Source organism: Balaenoptera borealis (genome assembly GCF_965194805.1).
Source record: "Balaenoptera borealis genome assembly, chromosome: 5".
In the NCBI taxonomy this organism is placed as follows: domain Eukaryota; kingdom Metazoa; phylum Chordata; class Mammalia; order Artiodactyla; family Balaenopteridae; genus Balaenoptera; species Balaenoptera borealis.
In genome coordinates this window covers 93934408-93955306 of record NC_138862.1, presented here as the reverse complement: position 1 = coordinate 93955306, position 20899 = coordinate 93934408, and the positions used below count along the sequence as shown (strand labels likewise).

The following is a 20899-nucleotide window of genomic DNA, read 5'->3' as shown; positions in this document are numbered from 1 at the left end:
TCCATGCCGTGCCAAGCTATGTTGGGGTGTATGCAACAGACACACAAGCTTTCCTGACACGTTCTCTGACATCCCTGGAACCTCCTTATTACAGATTATACTTTTGATTTCTGTGGAGTGGTGCCTTAGGTCTTTGTACCTGTTCCCTTTCTCTTCCAAGGAATCTTTTTCCTTTCACTTTACAACTGTCCAGTAAACTTGGATTAGTCCTGCAGTGCTCTGAATGGTTCCTCAGCTCTCCTTTCTTCCTTGTTCATTCCCTGACTTGCCCCTGGGTTCCCAAGGCTCCCTGTGCACACACTGGAAAAGAATTCAAGGCATTGCACCATTATTGTTTTACTTGTTTCTTCTCAACTAGACTCTCAAAGCAGAGACCTCTTATTTCATTTTGTGTTTCCACAAGAAGCACTTAACTTGGCACACAATAACAGTTGCTGAGCCAATGTTTATTAAGTGAATAAATGAATGAATGAATAAAAGAACCAAGGATAGTTACTATATGTCCTCAGCCAGAGTCTTGATTAACCCTAGCTCATGCTTTGGTTATTTGGGTATTACTATCAATACAGAGTGTGCAGGGAATGGAGGACCACAGACAGCTAGCGCCTTTGGTGTAGAGCTGTGCTGTCCAACATCATAGCTGCTAAGACACTCATGGCTGTTGGGCGCTTGCAGTGTGGCTAGTCTGAAGTGAGATGGGCTGTCAGTGGAAAATACATACTGGATGTCAAAGACTTAGTATGAACAAAAAAAGTAAAATATCCTAATACTCTAAAAATACTGTTAACAATTTAGAATTATAATATTTTGGACAGATTAGGTTAAATAAAATATATTATTAAAATGAATTTTACCTTTTTTTTAGTTTTTTTAATGCAGCTGTAAGAAAGTTGAAAATTACACGTGGTTCATGTTGTGACTCATATTGTTACTGGACAGAAATGGTATAAAGAACAACTCCCCCTCAGAGCAATGGTTGCGGCGCCCTTCCGTCTTGGCAGTTTTTCAAGATGGTCTTGCCTTCAGATACTAGGTGCTAGTTACCAGACCATATGTTTTCATTTTATCTTCAGAAAATATAGTCCCTGTACCACTTCATTGCTGCGGCAGTAGCCAACTCCTTGAGAAGTCGCCTTGTCTCCCACCTCGTGGTACAGCCCCGCTGCAGCCCTGAGAAGGCAGGGACCATGTGCTCAGCCAGTCCCTGCAATACAGCGGCACAGCTGAGGACACTCTGGTTTGAAATCTTGACCGACCCCCTTGAAAACTTCTCATGCCCTGGCGCAAACATCTATTCCCAATTCCAAGTAGGCCTTAGTCAGACGGCGAGTCTCAGTAAGCCTGGTCTGATTATTTCCTAGGACCTATGAGATCAAGGGAGACAGTGATGCGAAAGAGCACAGGACCCAATTTAGTTGCTGTCTTTGTGATTGTTACTAACAAAATCTTATCTTTGTTCATGAGAATGGAGAAGAACAGAAGCAGAGTCCCAAATTATTTGTATTGGAATGTCCCTGTGTCACGTGATTTGGAGAAGGAGCAGCAAAGGGAAGTAGATTGCCCCTACTTAATTAATTTTAACTTAATTCATTTTAATTTTACTTAATTTTGCTGTGGCCAGAACTAACGCTGCATTCTATTTATTTATTTATTTATTTATGGCTGCGTTGGGTCTTTGTTGCTGTGCGTGGGCTTTTCTCTAGTTGCGGCGAGCGGAGGCTACTCTTAGTTGCGGTGCATGGGCTTCTTATTGTGGTGTCTTCTCTTGTTGCAGAGCCCAGGCTCTAGGCGCATGGACTTCAGTAGTTGTGGCATGTGGGCTCAGTAGTTGTGGCTCATGGGCTCTAGAGTGCAGGCTCAGTAGTTGTGGCTCACGGGTCTAGCTGCTCCATGGCATGTGGGATCCTCCCGGACCAGGGTTGGAACCCATGTCCCCTGCATTGGCAGGCGGATTCTTAACCACTGCGCCACCAGGGATGTCCCCCGTGCATTCTCTTGACACACATTGTTTCTATGCCTTTATTCTTTCCTCTATCAAGTATGTCCTTTGCGCTGTCTCCATTTGGAAATGTCCTACTCATTCCTCAAAATCCAACTCAAATACTGTCTCTGTTAAACCTGCCTGCTTGGGTCTCCTGATACAGAATTTTATTTGTACCCAAATTCCACCACTTAACAAACAGTGCTTGTAATTTATCTACTTCTCTCCCCACTAGACATATGCTCTTTGAGGGAAGGGACTATCTCTTTATCATTTTTGTATATCCCATGCCTGTTACCCTCTCACACTGTCTAGTGCATAGTAGAGTAAATGTCTGTGGAATAAATGAATGGTTGAATGAATGAGTTAGTTAATTTATTGTCTGAGAAGAGTAGTGATTGGTAAAAGAAGTGGGTGACAAGACTTTTTTTCAAATACTGCTTGCTAAATTTACATGCAAATGAAGAGCAGAGTGTACATTTCATTTACATTTGTATAATGACCACAATTAGAATAACAAACAAGAGGCTGTTTATATATCCAACTGGAATTCCTGAGGCTTCCATATCCATCATAAAGCACTGTGTGGAAATGTTTTCAAGAGCTCCTAGATAAGCCACATGTGACATAATTTACCCCAAGCTTTGCAGCCTCCCAGGGGAAAATCCCCACAGATCCCAACTGTCACCTGTGTACAAAGCCACCTAGGTGAAGTTGGAGTATGATATATGTGATAGGGATAGGGGTGCAATTCCATAACGTTAGGTCAGCTGGGGGCATGTTACCAATTTCTAATGCTCCATAGATTTTCTATGCTATAAAAGGCTAGGCAATCTAGCTGGATCAAGAGTGAAAAAAATAACACAGAGAAGAAAAATGAATGTTTCCTTTTTAATTTAGAAATTACTGGATTTTTATGTACTTCCTGCATTTACCCAACTGGGGGATTTGAGTAACATCTGAAAAATTGTAACGTAATCCGTGTCTTTCTTTTTTTCATTTTTCTTGCATTGGTGCAGCTATAGTTTTACAGATGGTCACACGTATAGCACGATAATACAGGTAGGTGCACACTGTGATGGCTCTACTATAGGCCATAATACTTAATAGCCAGGCTAGAGCCCAGACGCACTGGTTCTAAAACTTTTGCATTTGTTTCTTTGCATATGAGCTTCAGTATCTTCACACTGTATTTCATGAATTTCTAGAAAAATAGAGAATTTGGTTGCTGTAGAGGTTCTTATCAATTTTATAGACGTTTCTATAATACAAAGGAAAACAGACTGAGCTGAAAAAAAGTCCCTCCTGAGGAATAAAGGCCATTCTGTTGTAGGAGAGTTTTATAGGGAAGGGAGGGTACACATTTCCACCAGGCTTACTGACATATAAACTACATAGGGCCAGAAAACATTAGAAGAAGAATGTCATTTTAAAACAATTCGGGAAGAGGCTTGCTTTGTGCCATTTCTTATGAAACAGTCTGGGACCCTGGAACAAGATATCAGAATTTAATATCCCAGCTAGTTCATGAAAAGCACTGAGTAGCAGGCTTTTTGCTTTAACCTTTAAAAATTTCCAGAAGCTCATTGTCCAGACCATCTCACCCTTCTAGATTAATGAGGTAGCTAACAGGCCACAATAGAAAACAAACTGCCCAATCAAGTTATGACAAACAAGCAAAAAAAAAAAAAAAAAAGAGGCCTGAAGTTACACAGGCTTTTATTGTCTTTCAAAGAATGTAAGAATGTATAGCGGCGTCATCATTCTGTTTCTCTTTGTGATGGATTGCAAAATGAATCAGAAAAGGCACAACGTGAATCTGCTCTCAGGACAATGCTTGTAATCAAAATAGGAAATGGTACAAATGTAAGCCATTCTCCTTGCAGTTTAAGGATTATAAATCCCTATTCACCTGTTATGATCCAGAGCCTACTTGTGATTTTTATAGTTCTTTATATGCTCAGAATTTTAAAACCGCAGTGTAAAGGGGCTACAGCTGTTCTTTTTCCGATTTGGATGTTTAATCTGCGCTTGGCGCGTGGCACCCTGGTCTCAGCCTGAGCCTGCTGCTGACGCTTCGCGGAGTTCAGCCCACCAGTCTCTTCCCCTCCCAGGGATTAAAACAGGGCACTGACTCCTCCAAAGGGCTCTGAAAAAATTTAGGAGCACTTGTCAAAGGTTTTGTTCTTTCTCAGAGATTTGAACCATCCTCATGTTCGTTATGCAATTTAAAATGGAAGTGGGAGGTGCAGTAGGTTTGGACCCAGAAGACTTGGATTTTTATCTTCAGTGTGCCGCTTTCTAGGAGTTTGACCTTCTTTCTCCGAGACTTCGTTTTCTCATCCAGCAAGTAACTGCACTACCTATTGCATGGGGCTGTGTTGAAGATCAAAGGAGCTAATGTGTATGAACGTGCTTTGGGAACTACGACCAGCTTTTATTTGAAAATTTAATATTTGTTAAAATGGTGTTCTGAGACCAGTTTCGACATGTATGGAGGGGAGAGTTCCCCACAGCAACAAACAGTGCTCCAGACACCAGCTGGGTGTCCTCCAATTTAACTGAATTCTGACACTATGTACCTGGAGATGGAATCAGACTCCACAGGTGAAGCATTCAGTCCTAGGAGACTGCCCCTTACCCACCATATCTTCAGATGCCAGTCACAAGCCTGAGATTGTTACCTGTACTTCTGACCAACTGGTTATATATCAGAGTTTCTCAAGATTCCCTCCTTGGGTTTGATTAATTTGCTAGAGTGGCTTACAGAATTTACTAGGTTATGGGTTTATTATCAAAGGCTGTAACTCAGGAGGAGCCAGAAGGAAGAGGTGCTTAGGGCAAGGTATGGGGAAAGGGTGTGGAGCTTCCGTGCTCTCTCCAGGCTCACCACTCTCCCCGACCTTCACGTGTACATCAACCCCATAGCTCTTCTAACAACGTCCATTTTGGGTTTTTATGGAAGTTTCATTACATAGGCATGATTGATATAATCATTGGCCATTGAGTCAACCTTCAGTCCCTTCCCCCTCCCAGAAAGTCGTGGGGTGGTGCTAAAAGTTCCAACCCTCTAATCACGTAGTTGGTTCCATTGGCAATCAACCCCCATCCTTTGGTGCTTTCCCTGAGTCACCTCATTAATATTCCAAAAGACACTTTAAAAAAAAAAATTATTTATTTATTATTTTTTTAATTTTTGGCTGCGTTGGGTCTTCGTTTCTGTGCGAGGGCTTTCTCTAGTTGCGGCAAGCGGGGGCCACTCTTCATCGCGGTGCGCGGGCCTCTCACTATCGCGGCCTCTCTTGTTGCGGAGCACAGGCTCCAGACGCGCAGGCTCAGTAGTTGTGGCTCATGGGCCTAGTTGCTCCACGGCATGTGGGATCTTCCCAGACCAGGGCTCGAACCCGTGTCCCCTGCATTGGCAGGCAGATTCTCAACCACTGCGCCACCAGGGAAGACCCCCAAAAGACACTTTTATCACTCTCCGCACTTAGGAAATTCCAAGCGTTTTGGGAGCTGTTAGACAGGAAATGTGGATGCAGACCAAATATATATTTCTTATGAATCACAATATCACAAATGTAAAATGTTGTTAGTTTTGATATTGGCAGTGCGGTGAAAAAGCCAAATGGGAGATAATAGAGTGATTTGTGACCTTGTAGATTTCTTTTTCTTTTTTTTTTTTTTTTAACTTTGGGTTTATTTTATTTATTTATTTATTTATTTATGGCTGTGTTGGGTCTTCGTTTCTGTGCCAGGGCTTTCTCTAGTTGTGGCAAGTGGGGGCCACTCTTCATCGCGGTGCGCGGGCCTCTCATTATCGCGACCTCTCTTGTTGCGGAGCACAGGCTCCAGATGCGCAGGCTCAGTAATTGTAGCTCACGGGCCTAGTTGCTCCGCGGCATGTGGGATCTTCCCAGACCAGGGGTCGAACCCATGTCCCCTGCATTGGCAGGCAGATTCTCAACCACTGCGCCACCAGGGAAGCCCTGTAGATTTCTTAAATACACTGAATACTTTGAGCTAGATTTTTCTTGTTTATAAAAGACTCTTAACAGTGAATGAAGTCCCTTGGGAGACCCAGTTCTTCTAGTGCACTTGGGTGACGTTGGGTGTAAGAAAAGATATTTCCTTAGCTGTGTCCTAGGGGACAACAGAGGTGATACTCTCCAAGGTGCTCAGCTTATACCCTCGAAGAATCTTTGTTGGATATTTTGTTCTCACATACATTTTTCATTGTTTTTTCAAACTGAAGCTCTCCAGGGATGACCAAGATAAATATTCACATTCCCCAAATATTTACAGATACAATGTATGAAGTGTTATGCTTATTATCTCAACACTTCACAATTTGAAGTGCTTTCTATTCATCACTATAGTCGTATCTTGAAAAAGACATTGAGGCTTGCCTATTAATACAAATTTATCAAAAGGATCCTTTTCCTATGCTTTGAGGAGCCCATTTCCCTCTGAAGTGAACATCCTTTCAACGTTACTGTATTTTTTGTCTACTGTGACTCTTTCTCATGGCAGGTACCTTGTTGGCAAGTAATTAAAGTTTTTGACTGTGCTATGATGTCACAATTCCTGTTTTCTAGTCACTTTGTCTCTCCCTTGCAGTTGTGCCTTCCTGCATAACCCATGCGGTCTTTCCACTCCTGCAGAACTTCTCATTCCCATGGTCACTGCTGACCAAGAGTCCAATACTCTTAACTGTGGGCATCTTTGAGTTGGATATCCTGACACTTCCACATTTGGAGAGCACATTTTATTTTGTGGCTATTTTGATTTTGCATTTTCTAATTTAATTCATTTCTGATTTCTTTCATTTCTAATTTCTATGGAGGGAAAAATAGTTTTAAACCTCCCTTTTACCAGGTGGTCTCGTGATTTTAAAGAATCTTCACACATTAAAATCCCATTTTTATGTAATATCATTTTAACAGAAATGCTTATTTTATGGAGGGAAAATGATAAAAATTTGAATGATTCTTAGGAGCCCCTTATACCCTTTTTATTGCATTTTGATGTGGCTTAATTCATTCACAAAGGGGGATGAGTTGGAACTGTGGCATGTTTTTATCTCCTATCATTATTCAACAAAAGAGAATATTTTTTCAATAAAAATTTTAGAGCAAATTTCCAATTTTCCTTTTCTGAAAAATACATTTTTAAAAACGGAGTGACCTTGGACTCAGTTCAAAATTGGAATTTTACAGGCACTCCTTCAACTTATTTGTTCCTGGAGCAGTACCAGGGAGGTAAGATCTACTATTAGTATTTCTATTTCTGTTTCGCAGATTAGGTGAGTGATAGAGAAACAATGTGGGTTGTCTTTGGTCACAGCATAGCTACTTCATCTGTAGGAACTAGACTTAAAAACCAATTGTGTTGAATTCTAAACTCAGTTGCTAAACGTCCCCCTTCTCTTTCATCACCCCTATTTTTCTTCTCTATATAAGATTTTTGGAGAATTCACTCTCTCCTAGGCACTTTTAAAGAGCTATTGACTAGCTACCCTGATTTTATAAGGTGATATTTTGCCCAGTCCTATCATTAAACTAGGGATAAAAAAAATCTCCCTTTCCTTTAAAAGTCCATGATGTAACTGAGAAAAATAATGTGTATACAATTGATTCTAATATGATATGACTAGAGTTATGCTAGTGATATGAACAAAGTGTCATGTAAATGTTGAGAAAAGCGTGATAGTTCGCCGGGGGTTGGAGACAGGAGAAGTGAATGGATGAAGGTTTTAAAAAATAAGTGACATTTTGAGCTGAGGCTTTGAAAGCCAGGTAGATGAGAAGGGAAAGTGTATAGGGAAGAGTAAGAACAAGGTCACGATGGCAAGAGATTGCCAAAGTGTGGTGCCCAGCATCTCTGAACTATGGGGTGTTCCAGGGTAGGACTGCTCAAGAGATGGGGCAGGAAATTAGGCAGGACTTGGTCTTGAAGTCTGTGCAATCCAAGTGGTCTGGCTTCTATAGAAATGGGGAGCTGCGGATGGTGGGAGAAGCAGTGCAGTGACCAGCACTTGTGGGATTCTGAAAGATTGCTGTGGGTTCAGTGTGGAAGATGTATTGGAGTGAGGGGGAACTGGGAGAATGGGGCCCATCAGGAACAATAAAAACTCATGAAAAATGAGAAAAATTCTGTAACCAAGGGACTGGGATGGAGAAATTTATGATTTTGAGCTATAATAATAATAAAAAAAGATGCCTACTTGCGAAGTATAAGGGGAAAGACATGTTTCTATTTTACAAAAATCTAGAATTCTGGTAAAACATGAACATATTTAGTTTAAAATTGTGATTATTTAGAACACAGCTCATTAAATACCTCAAATAATTGGTTTTTCTGTGCTAAACATTTATGAGAAAGGCAAATGACAAGAAAACAAGCTTAAAGCAATTTTATCTTCAAGGAAGCAATTCCTACTTTTTGTCCTGGGATCATATCAGTTCAATTTCATACATGTTCTGTGTCATATTCCTGCCCCCTCTTGCCTCTGAATGTCCACTTTCTGGTTGTCCTGGATTCACAGGCACATGCATCAGTGCCCCCCCCCCCCCTTTCTTCCTGCCACTGTAGAGGTGCACGATTACACCTGGGCTACAGCATTGCTATGGGAGTCTTAGGATGGGTGCTGTGCTGGTCTGCTGCTTCTCTGGCTATAGTATCAATTCTTTCATGTCAGGGACTGTTTTTCACTCTTCTATCTTAGTGGGAGGGCACTAAAAGAGTCTTTACTATGTGTCACACACTGTCTAGGCAATTAAAATACATGATCAATTTAAGGCTCACAATATCCATATGAGGATTGTTATCATTTTTTCCACAGATTAAGAGATTGAGACACAGATCTCATCATGAGAAAGCCAATGCTTTTTATATTATTTCACGTTACTGTGCTAATGTCTACCCCACTTCCTGTCATATAGTCGGATGCTCTCAGTAGATGTTTAATTAGCATTTAAACAGAGGTGGATTTTCTCATCATTAGGTAGCCCATTGTCATGCTTGCTAGTGGATAGGGATTCCCCTGTCCCTGGAATATATAAATCATATTGTGTTTTAGCTTTATTCTGGGTTAAATGCAGTATTATGTCTTAGTACAGGAATTTCACTTTGCTGCCACTTATATTTTTATGGGATAATGTGACTCAGGGGAGTGACACTGGTTACAGATGTAACCAGTATGTCCTTGGCTTCTCCTGTGGTAAGTACACATGTGTCACATTTACAATAAGATCACACTTCTGTGCTCTTTGAGTATCTACCTTCCTATTAGCAGGAAGTTCAGTCTTTTCCTAGGATCCCAGGAATCCCTGTTGGGCAAGGTGGGTCCCTTTATGGTCACCATTTGTCAGGAGCCAAGCCAATTCTATAGCTCTATGAGTTAGAAAGGCTTAGGGAAACTTCAAGCAAGGTTCGGCGAGATGTGGCGTACATGACGTCCACAGAAAGGAGCGCTGGCTGTAGGGCACTGTGCTGGACACACCGGGGGTGTACATCCCAAGAGCAGGACCTGCCTCCTTGTTGATTTCTCATAGGGCAAACATGAGAGCAAACTCATCAAAGGGGGGATACCACTGGACTCCAGGGCTTTCACGGCCAATTGTCTGGGAAAGCCGCTTGCTCTGCCTCTGGGAACCTTGGGGGCTTACAGCCAGGGTAGGAAGGTCAAGATCCTGTTGAGCCCCTTCTGCTGGGAAAAGGGGAGAACTCCTCATTCCAGCTGAGTTATTGTTCAGGCCAGTGCTGGCCAATAGAAATATAATGTGAGCCATATACGCAATTTTGAGTGTTTTAGTAGCTACAGTTAAAAAAAAAAAAAAAAAAAGTCAAAAGAAACAGGTGAAATGAATTTTTAATAATACATTTTCTTTGAATCACTTTATCCAAAATATTATCATGTCAACATGTAATTAATAGAAAATTTGTTGAGACATTTTACATTTCTTTTCTGAAATACTCAATTTTAGTACAGATTCTTTTTAAAAAAATTTTTATTGGAATATAGTTTATTTACAATGTTGTGTTAGTTTCAGGTATACAACAATTTTTTTTTTTTCTTTTTTGGCTGTGCTGCGAGGCTTGAGGGATCTTAGTTCCTGGACCAGGGATTGAACCTGGGCCCACGGCAGTGAAAGCACCGAGTCCTAACCACTGGACAGCCAGGGAATTCCCTACATGCTTGTCTAATACTAAGTCTTTGAAATCAGGTGTGTTTTTTACACTTACAGAATCTCTCAATTTGGATGCTAATTTTTCTTTGGGTATACTTGATCTGTATTTTGATTTCATAAAATTTAACAGTTAAAAAGTAGATTTTCATGTCCAAATTGTTCCAAATATATTTCCAAGTTTTCCAAAAACTGAACTGTGTCCATTTTTAAATTGAACTTTAAAAAGTTAAGTCGGAAAATTTAAAGTTTAAATTAAAATTAGTTATTTGGTTGCACGAGGCACATTTCAGGGGCTTGGTAGTCCTATGTGACTGGCAGCTACTGTATTGAATACGGAGGAGCTCCTGGGGTTGTTTTTTGGCAATCTCAAGTGTGTATAATGCTAATGTTACCAGGGACCCACCAGGTCTTTTTTTTTTTTTTTAAAAGAGCTCCTGACTTATTTATTTATTTACTTATTTATTTATTGGCTGTGTTGGGTCTTCGTTTCTGTGCGAGGGCTTTCTCTAGTTGCGGCAAGCAGAGGCACTCTTCATCGCGGTGCGCGGGCCTCTCACTATCGCGGCCTCTCTTGTTGCGGAGCACAGGCTCCAGACGCGCAGGCTCAGTAATTGTGGCTCACGGGCCCAGCTGCTCCGCGGCATGTGGCATCTTCCCAGACCAGGGCTCGAACCCGTGTCCCCTGCATTGGCAGGCAGATTCTCAACCACTGCGCCACCAGGGAAGCCCCCACCAGGTCTTAAAAACAGAAATATCACAGAGAAGTGATACAAACACACCTCATAGATATGTTGGGTTCAATTCCAGACCACGGCAGTAAAGTGAATATTGCAGTAAAGTGAGTCACACAAATATTTTGGTTTTCCAGTGCATATAAAAGTAATATTTACACTATACTGTAGTCTATTAAGTGTGCAGTAGCGTTACATCTAAACAAAATACACATACCTTAATTAAAAAATACTTTATTGCTAAAAAATGCTAACCATCATCTGAGCCTTCAGTGAGTCATAATCTTTTTGCAATAGTGACATCAAAGATCACTCACCGATCACAGACCACCATAAAAAATATCACAATAATGAGAAAGTTTGAAATATTTCAAGAATTAGTGAAATGTGACACAGAGACATGAAGTGAGCAAATGCTTTAGGAAAATGGCGCTGATAGACTTGCTTGACACAAGGTTGCCACAAGCCTTGAAGTACAATGTCAAGTCCCAACTCTGGAGTAAAGCTGCCTGGGTTTGAATTCGAGCTTTGATACTTTCTAGCTCTAAGGAAGTACTTCACCTCCTGTTCTTCAGGTTACTCATCTGTAAAAGGAGATAATAACATTTCCTGTCTCAGCATTGTAGTGAGGACTAGAGGGCAATGCCTAGCTTATTGTGAGTTGTCAATAAAGGCATTATTGCTTCAGTGTTTAAAAATCATTTTATATTTCATTATCTTATTTGCTCCTTACTGAGACCTCATTAGGTAGGGAAAAAAATTATTATCCCTCATTACAACATAGCTAGGACTGAAACCCTGGTCTTCAAAATCAAAGCCCGTTTTGCTTTCCATGTCATGATTACCACCATCGTCAGCTAACTTGAACTGAGCAGTACCTGTGAGAGGTACTTTTCTTAGGGCTTTACATTTAACAGCTGTACTACACCAACTTCCCCTTCTGGTTTAGGGAATAGCCTGACCTAGCTATTCATATCTGTAAACCTACTGAACAAGGCTTAGAGAAAGACTGGCTTGTTATCAATATCAGGGATTTAGTCTTCCCATTTCTCAATGAATATTTACCTTTCTACTTCCCCAAACACTTATTTAAAAAGAAAGTTAAAGTCTTGACTATTAATGCATATTAGTTCTGCACATTGCCTTGGATCAATAAAGGATCACAACAAAAGAGCATATCCAGTATTTAATTTTCACGTTCCCATACCATTTATTAAATAATGTACGTAGAGAGTAATTTTAATCTCTATGTCATGCAGTCTGAGTGTTTCTGGCTTCTTCTTATTGAGGCACAAGCAGGATATGCTTACATTTATAACTTTTGATATGCTCTTTGGGTCTGTTTTCTGATTTTCCCTCCCTTTGATGACTTGTCAAAGATAGGTGCCTGCCCCAGGTGTGTCATTACATTCTATTACATCTTGACAATCTGCTGCTTGTCAAGGCTGCACAATAGTCCTTTGTATCCATGTCCCGAGAGCCCAGGGAACTGCTGAGTGGATCAGGCAACTTGTGAAATATCTGATTGAACTTGGACTCCATCACCCCATCTCAGTGAATCAAGCCACTATAAATCAAAGCTTTGCTCTGCCAGTGGTCTCTTAACTTTCAATACATTTTGTTTTAAAGGACTTTGGTCTGTGATCATCTCATATTTTGTAGGGTTGTATCCTGTGAGTACAGGGAAAGAATGAAACAAAACAATCAGGAGAAAGTTATGAGGAACACAAGCAAGGGAGATAGGGACAACTCACATGTGGTATCAGTTATTAATTAATTAATTAATTAATTATTGGCTGCGTTTGGGTCTTTGTTGCTGCGCACAGGCTTTCTCTAGTTGCGGCGAGCGGGGGCTACTCTTCGTTGCGGCGCCGGACTTCTCATTGCAGTGCTGGACTTCTCATTGCAGTGCTGGACTTCTCATTGCAGTGGCTTCTCTTGTTGCGGAGCATGGGCTCTAGGCACGTGGGCTTCAGTAGTTGCAGCACGCGGGCTCAGTAGTTGTGGCTCACAGGCTCTAGAGCACGGGCTCGGTAGTTGTGGCGCATGGGCTCAGTTGTTCCACGGCATGTGGGATCTTCCCGGACCAGGGATCAAATCCGTGTCCCCTGCATTGGCAGGTGGATTCTTAACCACTGCGCCACCAGGGAAGTTCCAGTTTTGTTACTTTTAAAGGCAGGTAAAACACCATAATTGGTGGTCTGTGTAATAGTTACTTTAGTGACCTTCTGGTCTGTGTATCCCATGGATGTTTGGTGGAGGTAGTCGTAAAAATTTTTATGCCACAAAGAATTCTGCAAATAAAATGTTTCCACTGGCCTCTGTCTATGCAACAGCAATTATCTGAGATGCAAGTTTTCAGAATATATAATTTTTTTCCTGTAAACAGGCAAAGAAAAGTTGATATGAATTGGTCTTTCTCTGCAGAGTGATACTAAATAATCATATTTTAAGGTTTTTTTCTTATTATCAAGGAACATATACTTATTGTATAATATTAGAAAAAGATAATAAAATCACCCAGAACTGTCTCCACTAAAGATAACCATTTTTAATATCTTATTGTATGTCCGTCCAGTCTTTTATATGCATATATTTTATAACCTAGTTATAATTGTGCTTATATAGTTTTATATTTTTTTTCTTTTAACATGATAAAATTTTTACCTGTGATTAGGTTAAGCATTGGATAGACTGTCATTAATCATTTAGTCTATTACCTATGTTGGAAATTTTGGTTGAGTTCATTTTATTTTTCTATTTAAAATAACCCTGTAATGAATATAAACTTTTATAACATGTATTTGGTTATTCCTCTAGTATAGTTTCCTAAAAGTAGAATTTTTGGGGCAAAGGGTATAAACATCTTTAGCGCTCATGATACACACTGACAAATTGCTTTCTAGAGAGGTTTTAAAATTTATCCAATTTTCTGTTCCATCAGAAGCATATAGAAACAAACATACTATCAATAGCATGTAGATACCAAGGTACACATGGTTCTCTTCAGAGAAGTCACTTGGAAAGCTCTTCTTATGTCAGTGCAGTTGCCTTTGTGCCTGCCATTACTTCAGAGAGGCACACAGTCTTGGACACAGAGTAACATTACTCAGTTGACCATCTACTCTGGTCACCGATTTGGGTTCTGCGTAAAATTTGGCTGTTTTCAAAAATTGCAACATCTGTTCTCAAAAAGATTGGCCATCCTTGAAGATACAAAAAAGTATGAATTACCAGTTCTGAGGCTGTACCTTGCTAGCAAGTAACAAACAGCATTTGTTACTTACTTTTCCTTCTTCAAGAACCCTGCCCCTGCTGAATGCTGTTGTGATCATTACAGCAATGCTCCAGAAAGGCTGGCAGGGAGGAGGAAGACAGGGACAGTGTGGTGTGTACTGTCCATAGCCACTTGCCCCAGCAGTTTATAAGAAGCTGTGCTCACTTGTCTGATTTGATGCAGAGCTTAAATGTAGACATGCAAATGGGGGATTAACATAGTGTATTCATGATAAGGTAATCCTACTAAAAGAAACAATTTGGTTTTTTATGGAATGTGTTTTACTTGATGACAGAGAGAGAGAGAGAGAGAGAGAAGGGGAGAAGGTGAGAGAGAGACAAGGAGCAGAGAGAATGCAAATGCACGTGAGACAAAATGTTAATAATTGGGGAAATCTATGCCAAGGGTATATCAGTTATACTGTACTATTCTTGCCACTTTTCCATAGGTTTGAAAAATTTGAAACTGAAAAGCTGAGAAAAACATCTGTAGGGGAGGAAAAATAATTTTCCTTTTACCCTTCTAGGTTATTGGTTCAGATCCACCTGTAATAAAAAGACAGATTAGCAGGAGAAAAACATTTAATTTACGTATGTATGTGCAGGAGCCTCACAAAGATATGAGACTCAAAGAAGTGACCAAAGCAGGAAGCTTTTGTACCTTTTAGACAAAGAAACAATAACTTTGTTTATAATTACCAAGGCAGAGGTGTTTGGGCTGGGGTTAGTAAACAGTGAAGAAATAACAAGGTTTGTTTAATATAGCCTTTTATGGCCCTGATTTCCCTGTCTCTGGCAGTAAGGATGTCTTTTACCTCCTGGTACAGAGAGGATACCTTTCATATGGGAGATTTATTTCCTGCTTTCGGGGGACAAAGGAAGTTCAGAATGTTCTTCTTGCATTGGCAGCTTCTCAAGTACCTTTAATTCAAAATAATAAATATGCCAATGTAGCATATTTTAGGATGACATATTCTGAACCCCTACACATACAAACAATACCAAAGTGTCTCGAAGGATGATGAAGGAATGACTGAGAATGATCAAGTACCCGACATTAAGGAAGACATGGATCAGGATACACAGGATTTTCATGTGATCATAGGTGGCCTCCTTTGGGATTCCTCCTCTCGGGGTGGGACTTCTGAACTTGAACTATTTCTTACAGAATAATACCCAGTGGCAGTCTCCCCAAATACATTTTATGGACAGAATTGATCACGGTGATGTAGACAAGTTGGAAAGAATCTGTTTAGATATTTTGAAAGATAAGTTGCCCCTAGCTCTAGAGATCAGCAGAGCTCTGCTTCCCATCTAGATACGTCAGTAAATGATGGAGGGACATAGGAGAAATGATAGGGGAAGACAGAGGAAACAATTGAGGCATTTAGGTCATGGACTAGCTATACAATTAATAATATTTAAATTGGTCTGATCATCAAGTGTATACCACTTCTTTTTGGCCCATATGTCTTTCTTTTGTTTTGCTTCATGTTTTTGAAATGTTCCAGAATAAAATCCTATCTATCTTAGAATAAAATGGCAGAGGAAAAACACATTTTCTATAATTACTGAACTTTTAATTTTTCGTTCTTTTGGTGCATAAACCTTTGCAGAAATGATCATATTAGGAAATATTTTTGGACCAGAACCTAAGAGTAGCATATCATCAGGCCCTGTGTCATGTTAACTTTGAACAGACAGGAAAATATTTTCCAATATGGTAAAAGAGCAATTCTCAAACTTTAATGGGCATATATAAATTACCTAGGGAGCTTGTTAAAAATACAGACTTTGAGGTAGTAGGTTTGAGGAGGAGTTTAAGATTCTGCATTCCTCATGAATTCCCTGGTGATGCTGGTGCTGTTGGTTCATGGACCACATTTCAAATAGCAAGTATGGGACAGAACAAGTCTTTAGAGTCAAGCAAGGCATTAACCTCTTTGGGTGTTGGTTTCTTCAATTGCAAAGGGAGGAAATGCATACGTGAAGAAATTCTTATGAAGTTGATATAAAATAAGCATTCTGAAAGTACTTTGTAAACTTTGCTTTCTCTGGTATTAATTTTATTTTAAACTAATATCATATTGCTTTACAAATCCTTCATCTGTATTATTGCTATTCAAGGCTCTTGACACTAATGTTGAAACAATGAGCAAAATTCATTCCTATGGACATTGCTATTATACCTATTAAGAATTCTAATTATTTGATGCCTTGTTGAAGAGCTATGAGCGTTGATTAATTTTTTTCTGAAAAAAAGTTTCTTTTGAATTTTTTGGATTTCCATTTTATATCATCCTTCCTAAGACCAACTAGAACTGCCTTCCTTTCCCTAAACAAGCCCCAGCCAAAAACACAACCAATGGATATTTAGTATTGGATTTGGGGGAAGTGGTCAAACAGTGAAACCATCATCTAATAATTGTAACTATATTATTTTCAAATATAATCTTTTAGCACTGTGGAATGAGAGAACACTAATTTTTGAAGAACAAAGATAAAGCAGTTGAACAGCTACTGAATATCAACAGGGCTTTCAGAAAACAGGCAGTGCTAAGATTCCATCCCAATTAAAGAAAAAAAGTATTACTCACAGAACATAGAAATTCTTTTGGAAAATAAAATTTTAACACTGAAGTTAAATTCAAAGCTCAACAAGCTTTGTTTCCTAGAGATGTTATAAGGATATATATATATATATATATATATATATATACATACATACACACACACACAATGTTATAAGGATATAAATATATATATATATATTTATTAATAGGAAGTTCCTGGACAGTGGTCAAAGGGGATAACAGCAGAACTGGCTGCATGGGAGGTTGAGCCATTTGTCTTAGACTCCCACATTTGGTTACAGACTCAAGTGTCCATAGAAAGAAATGATTTTCCAGTACTTATGAGAACAGAACTGAGGTGCCTTGCTGGTGTGAGTCTAGAAACAAAAAGGAGTTTCTTAAACGCCCCTGTCTTTAACTGGCTACCGTTATATTAATAACTAACCTGAGGGAACATGATGGCAACGATGATGATCTCTGGGTGGAGTGGGGTAAAAGAGGAAACTGTTTGATAAAGGTAAGAATTAAGCAGATGGTCCACAGGGAAATCAAGGTCGTAATTTATTTCAAAGTTTCAAAATATTTATATCTTGCATAATGATGACTACACAAATCTGACATATACGTAAGGCTAAATTATTGATTCCTTTATGATCTCACTGTATAATGAAAAATTCAGCACTAAGTATTTTATTCCCTTTTTTCCTTTTCATGTTATTAATGTACTCTGAGATCTTATTTTTTCCATTATTTTTAAAATTTACATTTTCTTGTTTATTTTACTCTGTAGATGGGTCCCATCTTCTTACTCTTATCTTCAAACCTCCTTGTTGGTGTTAACTGAGGTCTTGAGTAATGGCTCTTGACTCATTATCTTGTCAAATATACGCATTTGTGTTGAGTCATTTAAGGGGAGGGGATATGAGGGATCCAGAGGAAAGAATACAGATGTTAGTGAAATAACTGATGATATCAGCCATACCACATAGGGCTATCTCTATAAGGATTGAGAAAGTATATTATCTGCTTTATAATTTAAAAAATCTGCATTTATATTGTCCATATCTGTATATGGTATGTGACTAATCCTTAATGAATACACATGAATATGCACATACACTATAAGTGGACTTGGATAGACCTGGTATACTTTAGTCAACGTTGAAAGAGCGAGACAGGTGAAAGAGGCAGCAATGGTTGTTTTATAAGCTATTGAACTAAGTAAGACGAATTCGAGCAAGAGTCAGGTCAAACTTGCTGAGAACATTTATTGCTGCCAGTTGAGATTAACGAAGTGTAGACCGTCTTTGCCAAGAGGAGCACCACCTCATTCTTTTGGCGCTAGGCCTTTGTTGCTGGGCTGTCACAGTCAGGCTGGCGGGATGCCATTGGCCCTTTCTCTGGAACGTCTCGGTGGTGTCGCCTGCTCCCCAGTGACTAGCTTTGCTGCACAGTTTGAAGCCGCTTCATTTTTCTTTTTTGCCTTCGAGCAGCTCTCTGTTTTTTAGTTTTTAAGAAACTATCCTCTAGTTGGTATAGAAAGTCTTCGATTTGTCCAACCTAGAAGAAATAAACAGATACGGCAAGATTCTTTATTGTTTCCCCAGGTTTTGTGTACTTAGGAAAATGGTGAGGAATTTAAAAGTAAACGGCACATACAGGTCCATGTTGGAACAGAACTGGCAGAGACAGATACAATTAAATATAAAAGCCCCCTTTTTGTTTTAATTTCAGGGTCCTTTGTTTTAGGAGCGTGAAGCAGACATGCAGGAATTTGCTTTACTACTCAGTCCTACATATTGGGGATGGGACTGGGGATTATCATCACCTGCTGTCTTTACTGGTCAGTAAAACCAGGGATTTCAAAAAGGAATAAATGGTGAAAAATTATTCAATTTTCTAAAAGAATAATGAAACAAAATCTACTCCCCTCAAAACCAGAGATTCTAGCATTGGTATACCCCTGGCCGACTTGGGAGAAAAATGAATATTCCACATTGTCTTAGCAAGAGCCATTTCTCTTTTAAATCAAAAGTTGAAATAAAATAAGATAAAATAACGATATACAAAACAATAGTTCTTAGAAATAAATTATTTGTCTTTCTCCAAAGAAAACTTATCATTATTCAGTGACAGTTGGTTGAATGTATTATACTATTTGCCAGAGTAAAACAGTTTACGTATATGCTGAGTTGGGCTTTCATGATGAAAAACAATTCATACTTAACCCTGATTCCCGAGACCTGTATATTGTATTAGTCTAAAATCACTCACGGAAGAACCTGTTGTCATAAAGTTAGCTCAAAGCTAGAGCACTTACACTTCAAGGTATATTAACGTATCGTCTCCTTAAGATAAAAGCACTTTACAAGTTCAATTTTCCAATTTTGAGCTCTACTTTTAAATCACTTGATTTATCATTCAGAGTAATATCCAAAAGATAATTCAGATTGTCAAAAAGAGAGTAATAAATGGTAGCACTCATTTATATGTTATAGTTAGGTCTTATATCACACAAGGTGATGAAAACTGTCCATTGGTTTCCTTAAGAAAATAAGATAATTTATTTAACAATTATAGAAATTGTTATAGAAAACAATTATAGAAAACAATTATAGAAAACAATTAAAGAAAACAATTAAAGAAAACAATTCTTTTTGAAAACCTAAAATTACTTCAGGTAAATTTTCCCAAAAGTACATGTTGTTTATGATATCTGATTATTGCAGCAATCATCAAAATGATTTGACAGAATATTTTTGGATCCTGTCATGAAGTCAATGCATTATTCTATGTATTCCATCCATTTATACTATCCAACTTATACCAAAACCATAAGTAAAAAATTAACATAGAGCACAATCAAAATAAACACGATGGATGGCACTTTACTGTTACTTTGATAGAGTTGATTACTCACTCATGTTATTTGCACTGAAAATGTATGGTTAAATCAAAGCTCTTTACAATGATAATGTTTGCAGTTAGTCCAAATACAGTTACAATTACAACCCTAATGCAACAAATAAAGCTTCCTTCAATGATACAGAGAAATAATTGTTTTAAAATATCCGTTAGGTGGCTGCTATCTTTTTAAAAAATTGTGTTTATTAAGAGCAGTGTTGACTAACTGGTTTGCCTTTCATTAAAAAAGACAAAGAAGAAACACAAGCTATGTCATTGGAATAGAGTACTGCTGAATTAAACTGGGAGGTCTAGAGTACAGACTATGTACATGTCTCACCTGGCCTAGGTGTTCACCTCCTACCTGGTCTGTCTACATGCTATCCTTTTAACCCATTCTCCTAATAATACTGGAATGATCTTTTTAAAATATATACCTGGTCACATTTTCCCCTGCTTAAAATGCCTAAATGGATTCCCAAGCCCTTAACATGATCTACACAGCTCTGCGTGATCTGGTTACACTTCTGTCTCTAATTCTGTCTCCTGTCACTACATTTGCCTTAGCCCTGTGGTACATCTCTCAGTTTTCTAAACACAACCGTGCAGCATTCTCTGCACCCTTGATCTTCCTAATTCTATGCCCTCTGATGGAATACTCCCATTGGAACCCTTACATAGCCTCTGGATTTCAGGTTCAACATCAGTGCCTCAGGGACATACTTCTTGATAACGCAGACCAGGTTGGGGCTCTCAGTAACATATTCCCACAGCAGCTGATTCATCTCTTTGCATATTGTAAGTTTTTACTTAATTGTTTGTAATGTTTTATATAATATCTATCTTCCCGTCTGGGCTTGCTCCATAAGGCAGGCAGCTAGGTCCGTGGTGTTCACTATTCCCAATAACTAAGATATGGTAGACCCTCAACAATCCTGCTCTCTGATGATAGAGCTGAAGACATCAGTGTGTTCAGAAACCAATGTGTTTTTCCATACTCAAAGTGATGACTGGTATGAAGCATATCAGAAGGCTTTCTTTTCTCTTAAGGATTAATCACTTTCATATCCCATCATTCTATTACCATTGTTTAGCTTTGAGTCTAGGCAAGGTAATAACAAGGTGTGGTCTCCATACTTGAAACAGCCAAAAGTAGAAAGGGCACTGGGAAAGGAGTCAGGAATGTTGAGTTCTGCTCTTGGACTGGCTTATAATCTTGATCTGTGACACCAGAAAAGTCAC

General features: G+C 39.1%; 1 protein-coding gene and 1 long non-coding RNA gene across 2 annotated transcripts in view; both read right to left on the bottom strand.

The window, feature by feature from the left end:
• Window positions 1-5700: 5700 nt before the first annotated feature.
• LOC309629817 overlaps window positions 5701-20899 on the bottom strand; it is a 613218-nt gene continuing 598019 nt past the window's right edge. The window contains exon 2 of the long non-coding RNA XR_014245237.1: window positions 5701-5770. This is a non-coding gene — a long non-coding RNA (uncharacterized lncRNA). The remainder of the gene's footprint in view (window positions 5771-20899) is intronic.
• Window positions 16894-20899, bottom strand: part of SPATA16 (spermatogenesis associated 16) — a 224464-nt gene continuing 220458 nt past the window's right edge. Inside the window, exon 10 of the mRNA XM_082394297.1 lies at window positions 16894-18313. Within this exon, the coding sequence (XP_082250423.1) occupies window positions 18191-18313 (123 nt within the window). The 3' untranslated portion in view covers window positions 16894-18190. The remainder of the gene's footprint in view (window positions 18314-20899) is intronic.